A 10,669-nucleotide genomic window follows, 5' to 3' on the forward strand; every position below is an offset into this window, starting at 1 on the left:
ATTGCACTTATAACACGACGTGCATGCACGTGTGTTTGTGTGTGGCTGCTTGTAGTACTCCGGTCTGATGCCCATTAATAGTGCTAGCTCACTGAGATACCATGCCGCAGTTTAACATGAATACCCCACTCAGGGACAGTATACAGACTCCGAGCCGACCAGTCCTTGTTTGAGCCCCTTAATGCCAAGAGCCAGGGTAACAACAAGTACCATTTTATAACGTCTTCTGGCATGACGCGGCGGAGGATCAAACCCTTCCCCTCTCCGGTCGGACGCTCTACCACTAGACCACGGAGGCGGTCTTAAATCATTAGGATAATACACAACGTGGGGATGTTGTGTTTAGATGGTGTTTTGACTGTGAGACGATAGCTAATTTCAAGTATTGAAAATTATGATGGCTCTGTTGTATTATATGCAAGTGTAATTTTTAGATCTCTTTGCGTAAATACATTTTGTTGAAAAATCTTTTTTTGACCCTTGCAGACATTGGAAAAAAAAACAATGGCCACATCGAGGGATCTCGATACCCTTATCCAGTTGGAAGAAGATGAAGAATATGACTTTGAGCTGGCACAACGCCGCATGGAGGCTGAAAGAGCTGCTAGGGAGGTAGAAGCGTTCCAAAGGAACACCCTGAATCTGGACATCCCCCCACTTCCAAATGGAAAATCACACCATCTTTTTATTTCCCATAGTAATGATCCTCCGGAAGAAGCGGAATGGGCAGAGCAACTGGTCAACACCATGGAGCGAGACTTTGGCTTGAAATGCCTTTGGCCAAAACGAGACTTTACCCCCGGCCACGATGTTGGATCCTTGATACAGAATGGAATCGTGTCTTCTGTGAAGGTTGTCTTCATTCTGTCTCCTGCTTCGATGGAAAGCCGATGGTGCGAATATGAACGGAATTTTGCGTTTGGCATTTCTGTTGAGAACAGGGAAAATCAGATAATTCCTGTAATGTTATGCCAGTGCGACTTTCCAGGCATTCTGAAGACCCTGAATTATATTGATGTACCTGCCGGAGAGGACTATGCATTCAAAATTCGGCGATGCTTTGACGAAGACACACGTACGTTGTATTTGCTTGCTTAATTATACCTTCAATGTTTTTAAACTATGGATGGATAAGATGGCCTAAACGCCCGTTTAAAGAGTATTTAAGTTATAATCGGAATCGCAACTGAATGTTAAGGAAAGATACGCATGTATAATGTAGACGTTTATCAGGTCGGTGTAATCTACGCTCATGGGATTAGAATACGAGATAAGCAGACCCTTGCACATCCAGGGGACATAACTCTGCTAACAAATTGTGATGCCTTTCTATCTTGTTCAAAGATGTAATCTGATTGTCGAGGAGGGGACTGAAACTATCAACCAATTGTTAATCATCTGCATAAAAGTGATGAGCCACATGCTCTTCTGATATCAAATGCCCTAATGGTCTTGTGTACAAGGTGAACAAGATCGGTCCCAGTACAGACCCTTGAGACACACCACATGTGAGACTTTCTCTGTTCGACAAAGTCTTGTTTATCTGAACTGACTGTGTCCTGCCTGTTAGGTACGATGAAAATAATTTTTGTTGTGCGTTAAATTCCAAAATGTCACGTGACGAACTGATTTCAGTAAATGACCACAGCAGATGAATGAATAAGTAAGAAAATATTGAAACACAGTCTTAGGTTTACATTCACAAAAGGTGACACAATGGGTCAAATACCGGCAACGGCACAAAGTAACAGGCGTTATTAAATATAAAGGAATGTCCAGAATTTTTCAGGCCTCTGTTCTTCAATCCGAAATAGTGTTGGAAGCTGTTACAGTTTGATGTTTTGAGATGTGTATCAAACCCACGCAAATAATACGAAAGTCAGGCGTAAAAAGCCTCATATTGCCAACGTGATCGCTCGTAAGCCCGAACGTGGCATGTTTGTTGTTAACACAAAGGCTGATAACTATAAATAACGCCTTGTGTCGCCGTGTACCGCTAAACATCTGGCAACGACACCGCTGGACATTTTACTAACTCTTCAATCACGTGCTGTCACTTAACAGTTTCCTTAAATGGATGGTTGGTTTATTGGTTTGTTGCTTTACGCCGCACTCAGCAACACTCCAGCTATATGACGGCGATCTGTAAATAATCGAGTCTGGACCAGACAATCCAGTGATTGACATCATCAGCATCAAACGGCGCAATTGGGATCGATGACATGCATCAAACCAAGTCAGCGAGCCTGACCACCCGATCACGTTAGTCGCCTTTTACGACAAGCATACGTGCCTCTTACGGCATGCATGGGTTGCTGAAGACCTATTCTACCCCGGATCTTCAGGGGTCTTCCTCAGAAGGACAATCAACACTTTCATTTAGAAATAATATACTCCATGATAATATTTGTTTGGCTTGCCTAAGGAATGAAGTTCTGTACAGCGAATTGCAGCTCCTTAGACGGCTAGGACACTCGTGGCCCCTCTTAGCTATAAACCTGCTGGACTGCATGTACAGGTTCAGCACTGAGTCGTGTCCAAACACCCATACCTATAACGTTAAGTGCATGAATGTTTTGTGCCGTTGTATCCAAGCTATATCAAACCTTGGTGAGGCCGACACATGAGCAACGTTCGTGAATCGTACACTAAATCTGTGGATCACACATAAGGTACCCTCAGCTCTCTGTCGGCTCTTTCGATTTGCAAGGGGAACTGACGACCAATTCCACCCTCGAATCCTCAACTTGGCATACATTGCTGGGGGACTTTTTGGTATGGTTCCACAAAAGGGTTAAAGAGTTCATGTTTAAGAATTGTGGTCTATTTACAGGAATGGAGCAGGGTAAATTGAATCTTTGTGATTCTATGAGTAAAAGTTCATTTTGGGTTCAACTATGTAGTGATGTTTACATCAAGTTATTGCCCTTTTCCTGAAACCTGGCCTTGCTTCCTTTAGGAATATCACAATGTACATACACGAAATACATTTTTGTGTGAAAAATAATCTGAGGGCGTTATTGCCCTTGTCATTCTTGATTTATTAATCATCCATGTCGATGTTGCAAAGACACCACATATTTGTCTAAGGTTAAAACACCTTTACACGGCAGCGAGCAATTTGCTACAGAATGTACATAGGCTAAGTATACTGAACTGACTTTTTAACAGATTGCCAATAGGCATGTACATTTCGTGAAAAGTTCGATTATTAACAGACTTCGATCTCATTTGACAATCTGTGTTTAAGTTACCATTTGTTTCTTGTACACTAAATCCTCTTTTCAGGAGATTTTGAACATCTTGTTCCTGAAATGATGAAATACTGGAAAAACGAAAAAGGTGAGGGCATAGTCCAGGCACTATATGTATCAAAGCAGACACAAATGGCGAGATTGATAAACATTCCAGGTGTTGGAATACATACTGTGGTGTGACATGAATCTGTGATTGTTTAATTTATGCTCATAACTTGACACGCGCACAAAGTCAATAGCTAATCAACGGAGAGTAGGATAAAAACAACGGACCTGTCAGTCAAGGCAAGAGGCGAGAAGAACTGCAACAGTCAAGACTCTAACGAACCGGAACAAATATGTCCGGGAGAAGGCGGCTGTTTCAAATGACACGGTCAGTTACCTGCCAGGTACGAACATCAGGTCCCTGAGAACGGGAGGACACATTTTGAAAAATTGCGGATTTAAAATGAAACCTGAAGACATGAAATATTTGTGGAGCGAGCCTGCACGTGTGCTGTTTCATTCCTTCTCGGCTGTCGGCCGCAAAGGATAGTTTGGAAATGCATATGCATGACGATACACGTCCCTCGACTATAAAATATCTGGATTCCCCGACATTCCGTAGTAATAAAAGTAGTCCCCGTCGATGGGCGTGGCTTAATGTCTTTACATTCATTGGGAAATGAATGCAATAACACGTGACCAATTCAGCTAGTCATAATGCACGAATTACAGTGAACACAACGAAAATTTAATTATTATTCCATGATATCTCTCTTTTTTTCTAATTTTCAAGGGCCAGCAAATGGAACTGTTACTAAGATCATTGGGGAGAAAAATTTGAAATCCACTTGCAGAGGGCCCGCGTGGTCTTTTCGAGATCTCGACCAGCACCAACGGTACGAGCTTCGCCAACTTGGAAGCAAGGTAACATGACATATATGACCTGACAATGTTATACATAGCTCTATAGAATGCAACCTCAGGGGAAATAAAGAAAAGACGTATGAAATGTCACAGAGAAGCTTAACTGGAAGTAGCCTATTGTTAAGATGAAGTAATGTAATCAATGCGTGAGGTCATAAACAGTGTATCACGTCATATCATATTTTTCTCAATGACGAAGCACTGTGACGTCATATGGCTTCAGTTGACCAATCATCACAGAGAATCGCCGAAAGGCATATGTGGAAATATCGGAAAGATATTGCACAGGATCATTCTACCCTTATGGGTAATATAAACTGTTTCAGACTTAAATGTCAAGAGTGACTGTTGTTGTTCGGTAAGGATGTACCTATCCTTAAACTGCCCCCCCCACACACACACACACACTTTAGCAATGAGGGTAGCCTATTATATATATAATATTACAGAGACTTTTAGATTGTTCCAGAAACTACTGGAAAAAAAATTGTTTCTCCAAAAAGGGAAAAGAATGATTACTGAAAAACATTTGTTGTTTGCTTCCTCCTATCAGAGATGAAAAGTTTTGAAACAGTCACTCTAACGGGCCTGGAACTTGCACACCTTCGTGTTTGTTTCAGTTCGCTGAAAGAGTATATTATGAAGCAAAGGATATTGCCAACACCTCTGCCTACATGAAGTACTATTCCACCATCCACTCTTTTCGTCACTGTTGCGGCATTTGCTGTTGCGGCACAACATTCTGCATTTTGCTGATGCTGCTAATTATCTGCATAATGGTAGCATCAGATAGGAAAATGTTGAATAGTGACTTCCTTCCAGCTCTTGTTCTAGTCATACCTCTCCTCGGAGCAGGTTTGGTCTATGTTGCACATGTGCAGGTAAGTGCGCATTACTTTGTTACACTATGGTTAAATGGGGTTCTGTCGGTTTTATAATGCTAGCCCACTGAGATATAATGTCGCAGTTTGACATAGATAACCCACTCAGACACAGTATACAGACTTCGAGACGACCACTTTTTGTTTTATTCCATTAATGCCGAGCGTAGGCAAGGTAACAACAATTACCCCCATTAACGGCTTCTGGTATGGCCAGGGGTATCCACTAGACCATGGTGGAGGTCCATCCCTACAAGCACTCCGTGTGGATTCTGTGTTGGTATAGGTCATTAGCACCATATTGTTCGTCGTAAGAAGCGACTAAATTTTTCAGGTGGTAAGACCTGGTGAATTGGTTGAATGTATATTATAATACCCTGACGGCGCGGGGCTTGCCTAATAATATCAATTACTTTTGTCGGGTTCAGACTCTGCTGGAATATTAACTCCAGCATCAAACAAACAAATATACCATGGCTTTCAGCATAAATTACTCATGTGCCCATTACTAACGTTATTGTCTCTTGACATCTCCGATACTTCAATAAATTATTATTACAATAAAACTGAGTTGGTGATTTCCGATTTGGTTTAACGCCGCTTTGAACAATAATGATCGTGGTTGGGAAAGTGTCGCAAGTGTCGTTGTCAACTTGAGAGAAATGTACGAACACAGAGATGTTGCTGACAAACCAGTGACATGTCTAATGTACTTTTGACCTCTGAGGAGCCCTACCTGTGCAAGAACGACATTGCTGTTCAGGTGTTGGTCGTAATAAACCGCTGCCATGTGATGCTCCATGTGATAGGTTAGCTATTTAGATTTTCATCTGTATTATGACGTGCTGCCACATGAAAATGCTTGTTTGTTTTGTCAGATGTTAAAGAGATTGAAAGCTCGAATACAAGCATATTCCCTGAGGCATGTTTTAAGAACCAATATCCTCATCAACTATGCATCAAGCCGCTGGAGACCAACCGTATCCTTTGGAAAAATTCTATTAAACTAGCAGCATGATCATTATCACCTGTGTGGTATGTTAGTTTTACTCGCTCGAATGATGGATTCAAAGATACTATCCGACGAAAGCAACTATTCTCTTTCATATCATGGTTTCATATGGTTGACCTTACAGCTTTCCTTAACATTGTCTTCAGTTGGAGGTCATGTATTATGACTTACAACCATGTATGGTAAGTATCAAATTGCTTTGATATATAGATTGGTGATGTGTGACATCGGTTGTAATGTGTGACACCTAAAGTAGTGTGTGACACCCTATGTAGTATGTGACTACCTATATAATGTGTGACACTCAATGTAGTGTGTGACCCCCTTTGTAGTGTGTGACATCTGTTGCAATATCTGACACCCTATGTAGTGTGTGACATTGGTTGTAATGTATGACACCTATATAATGTGTGACACCCTATGTAGTGTGTGACATTGGTTGTAATGTATGACACCTATATAATGTGTGACACCCTATGTAGTATGTGACACCCTGTGTAGTGTGTGACACTGATTGTAATATGTGACACCCTATATAATGTGTGACACTGGTTGTAATGTGAAACACCGTATATAATGTGTGACACCCTTTGTAGTGTTCGACACCCTATGTAGTGTGTGACACTGATTGTAATATGTGACACCCTATATAATGTGTGACATTCAATGTAGTGTGTGACCCCCTTTGTAGTGTGTGACATCTGTTGCAATATGTGACACCCTATGTAGTGTGTGACATTGCTTGTAATGTGTGACACCCTATATAATGTGTGACACCCTATGAAGTGTGTGACACCCTATGTAGTGTATGACCCTATGTAGCGTGTGACACTGATTGTAATATGTGACACCTTATATAATGTGTGACACCCTATGTAGTATGTGACACCCTGTGTAGTGTGTGACACTGATTGTAATATGTGACACCTTATGTAATGTGTGACACCCTATGTAGTTTGTGACACCCTGTGTAGTGTGTGACATCTGTTGCAATATGTGACACCCTATGTAGTATGTTACACCCTATGTAGTATGTGACACCCTGTGTAGTGTGTGACAATGATTGTAATATGTGACACCCTATATAATGTGTGGCACTGGTTGTAATGTGAGACACCCTATATAATGTGTGACACCCTATGTAGTATGTGACACCCTGAGTAGTGTGTGACACCCTATGTAGTGTGTGACACTGATTGTAATATGTGACACCCTATATAATGTGTGACATTCAATGTAGTGTGTGACCCCCTTTGTAGTGTGTGACATCTGTTGCAATATGTGACACCCTATGTAGTGTGTGACATTGCTTCTAATGTGTGACGCCCTATATAATGTGTGACACCCTATGTTGTGTATGACCCCTATGTAGTGTGTGACACTGATTGTAATATGTGACACCTTATGTAATGTGTGACACCCTATGTAGTATGTGACACCCTGTGTAGTGTGTGACACTGATTGTAATATGTGACACCTTATGTAATGTGTGACACCCTATGTAGTTTGTGACACCCTGTGTAGTGTGTGACATCTGTTGCAATATGTGACACCCTATGTAGTATGTTACACCCTATGTAGTATGTGACACCCTGTGTAGTGTGTGACAATGATTGTAATATGTGACACCCTATATAATGTGTAACACTGGTTGTAATGTGAGACACCCTTTATAATGTGTGACACCCTATGTAGTATGTGACACCCTGAGTAGTGTGTGACACCCTATGTAGTTAGTGACACTGATTGTAATATGTGACACCCTATATAAACTGTGACACTTAATGTAGTGTGTGACCCCCTTTGTAGTGTGTGACATCTGTTGCAATATGTGACACACTATATAATGTATGACACCCTATGTAGTGTGTGACATTGGTTGTAATGTGTGACACCCTATATAATGTGTGACACCCTATGAAGTGTGTGACACCATATGTTGTGTATGACCCCCTATGTAGTGTGTGACACTGAATGTAATGTGAGACACCCTATGTTGTGTATGACCCCTTATGTAGTGTGTGACACTGGCTGTAATGTGAGACACTCTATGTAGTGTGTGACACCCTATGTAATATTTGACATCTGTTGTAATATGTGACACCCTATAAAGTGTGTGACACCGGTCGTAAGGCGTGACACCCCTTGTAGTGCGTGACACTGGTTGTAATGTGAGACACCCCATGTAGTGCGTGACACTGGTTGTAATGTGAGACACCCTATGTAGTGTGTGACACTGGTTGTAATGTGAGACACCCTATGTAGTGTGTGACACTGGTTGTAATGTGAGACACCCTATGTAGTGCGTGACACTGGTTGTAATGTGAGACACCCTATGTAGTGCGTGACACTGGTTGTAATGTGAGACACCCTATGTAGTGCGTGACACCGGTCGTAAGGCGTGACATCCCTTGTAGTGCGTGACACTGGTTGTAATGTGAGACACCCTATGTAGTGTGTGACACTGGTTGTAATGTGAGACACCCTATGTAGTGCATGACACTGGTTGTAATATGTGAAACCCTATAAAGTGTGTGACACCGGTCGTAAGGCGTGACACCCCTTGTAGTGCGTGACACTGGTTGTAATGTGAGACACCCTATGTAGTGTGTGACACTGTTTGTAATGTGAGACACCCTATGTAGTGCGTGACACTGGTTGTAATGTGAGACACCCTATGTAGTTTGTGACACTGTTTGTAATGTGAGACACTCTATGTAGTGTGTGACACCCTTTGTAATATTTGACACTGGTTGTAACATGTGACACCCTATAAAGTGTGTGACACCGGTCGTAAGGCGTGACACCCCTTGTAGTGCGTGACACTGGTTGTAATGAGCGCCGTAAGTTGTAATGTGTGACACCATTTGCAACGTGGGACTACCTATCTATTTTGTGATACGAGATGTAATGTGTGACACCGGTTGTAAGTGTACAACACACATCCGTTAATGCTAACCCACGTGTTATCTGTCCTCAGAAATACCTATGTGACATCATTTACGAGTCACGTGAGGCTGGTGAAGCTGTCCCGGACAGAGACAGAGAGGTATCTTTATTGATGAAAACACTTTAAAAAGTGAAAAAGAGGAAATATAATCGACAAAAAACATTTTCAAGTTCATAAGAAATCTCTACTAAAGGTAGAGTTAACTGTACGATTCCGACCACATCATACGCTTAATGCACATTTCGTTTTCTCAGTAAACTTCAGATGTCATTTCCTTCCATTTTTAGCAAATTGCAGTGAACCTTTGACGATAGAGATGCAACTTTATCTAAGATCATCATGTTTCCCTTACGTTCTTCGTGTGGGATAGCGGTGTACAAATTTGAAAAATCAAATGTTTTCACATAATTGAACTTGGTTCTGTTCTGAGATTGAAAATCCAAGCAGATCCTTGGAAGTTTTAATGTTTAAATGGAATGTTTTAATTCCACTTTCATTATTATGTTTAAAAAGCGTGCTTGTCAAGCGAATCCGCTGGCTGACCACATCGATTACGTTCAAGTGATAAAGATGTTGCATTTGCTTGTAATATCAACATATATGTTAGCTCCACGATGTACGAAAACACAATCCTGAAGTGAGCCTGAATCAGCTGAAAGGCAGTAACAAATTGCAATTGCCGACCTATGTGCAATCGCAATGGCAAACCAAATTATGTCAGTCATTTCAACCTAAAACGTGTTGTTTCATCAATGTCATGGCATGCCGGAAGTGATGCGGCCTTATGTTAACACTTCGCATACTTGTATCCATACGCACCTTTGCTCTCTTTATTAAGACACTTGGACACTTGGCGTTATTTTGTTGATAATTCATTGAATAGCATCGTTGGTAATAAATAACTCGTTCCCATTTGATATCAAGTTCGTGTCCCGAATCGAATGTGTTTTGCCCGCCCCGAGTTTTAAGCTCGTTTGATATGTTGTTAAAAGAGGCGTTTAAACCCAACTCGCTCATAACCTCAAATTTATGTCCCGAGTGGAATAAGTTTTACCTGTCCAAAGCATTAAGCTCGTTTATTATCCTACAGATATTCTGTAAAATGCGATGTAAAACCCAAATCACTCACTCACTCATAAACTCTGCCTTGTGATGACGTCATCATGAAATAATTATGTTCTTATTTTAGTTTCAGGATAGAGCACGAAACACTGGAAAACACCAATTACTCTCTTGCATTGAAAGGAATTATGACGATCTATTTGGGGACAGATTTGAAACAAGTGTCGTAAACAGGCATCCCACATTACACAAGAAGAAATGCATCTGTGAAATGCTAGAAAAAGAGGTGTTGCAAATGTGTCAAAACCAAATATGAACCCAATTTATGTATGATTCTGGTGACCACTTGTCTCAAGTAGACACAAATCTTCCTGTCTTCAATATTATTTTATTACCCTCACCTTATTTGACAGTTCTGCAACAAAGCACAACAGTGGCACAACAAAATTGGCAAAAAATCCACAAGAGAGCCCTTAGATTTGATTGTGTGATGGTGATTGTAACAGCTCACTTCCCAGTTGATGTCTGGTACTACTTTTCTTCATATAAGTCGTTAAAGGACATGTCTCGGGAAGTAATTCAACAACATTTCCCCAAG

At 41.2% G+C, this 10,669-nt stretch overlaps 2 protein-coding genes across 2 annotated transcripts; both read left to right on the forward strand.

Annotated features, from left to right (window-relative positions):
* The first annotated feature begins 493 nt into the window (after nucleotides 1-493).
* On the forward strand, nucleotides 494-3,437 carry LOC125379942 (stimulator of interferon genes protein-like). Its single transcript, XM_048395843.1, has 2 exons — nucleotides 494-1,075; nucleotides 3,289-3,437. The coding sequence occupies exons 1-2, from the start codon at nucleotides 505-507 to the stop codon at nucleotides 3,435-3,437; spliced, it is 720 nt and encodes a 239-aa protein (XP_048251800.1). The 5' UTR covers nucleotides 494-504.
* A 1,550-nt stretch (nucleotides 3,438-4,987) lies between these two features.
* On the forward strand, nucleotides 4,988-10,436 carry LOC124135150. Its single transcript, XM_048395917.1, has 5 exons — nucleotides 4,988-5,047; nucleotides 5,926-6,027; nucleotides 6,206-6,241; nucleotides 9,040-9,108; nucleotides 10,199-10,436. Exons 2-5 carry the CDS (start codon nucleotides 5,926-5,928, stop codon nucleotides 10,385-10,387), a joined length of 396 nt encoding a protein of 131 aa, XP_048251874.1. The 5' UTR covers nucleotides 4,988-5,047; the 3' UTR covers nucleotides 10,388-10,436.
* The last annotated feature ends 233 nt before the right edge of the window (nucleotides 10,437-10,669 follow it).

The sequence above is a fragment of the Haliotis rufescens genome, unplaced genomic scaffold, assembly GCF_023055435.1.
Source record: "Haliotis rufescens isolate VD_foot unplaced genomic scaffold, xgHalRufe1.0.p SCAF_15, whole genome shotgun sequence".
NCBI lineage: Eukaryota > Metazoa > Mollusca > Gastropoda > Lepetellida > Haliotidae > Haliotis > Haliotis rufescens.

Excerpts from the sequence above, each read along its gene's own strand:
- LOC124135150 (XM_048395917.1), top strand. The coding sequence starts at position 5,926 with ATGTTAAAGAGATTGAAAGCTCGAATACAAGCATATTCCCTGAGGCAT. Across the intron at positions 6,028-6,205 it reads CAAGCCGCTGGAGACCAACC|TTGGAGGTCATGTATTATGA; the intron begins GTATCCTTTGGA and ends CATTGTCTTCAG. Across the intron at positions 9,109-10,198 it reads TCCCGGACAGAGACAGAGAG|TTTCAGGATAGAGCACGAAA; the intron begins GTATCTTTATTG and ends TTCTTATTTTAG.
- LOC125379942 (XM_048395843.1), top strand. The coding sequence starts at position 505 with ATGGCCACATCGAGGGATCTCGATACCCTTATCCAGTTGGAAGAAGAT. Across the intron at positions 1,076-3,288 it reads ATGCTTTGACGAAGACACAC|GAGATTTTGAACATCTTGTT; the intron begins GTACGTTGTATT and ends TCCTCTTTTCAG.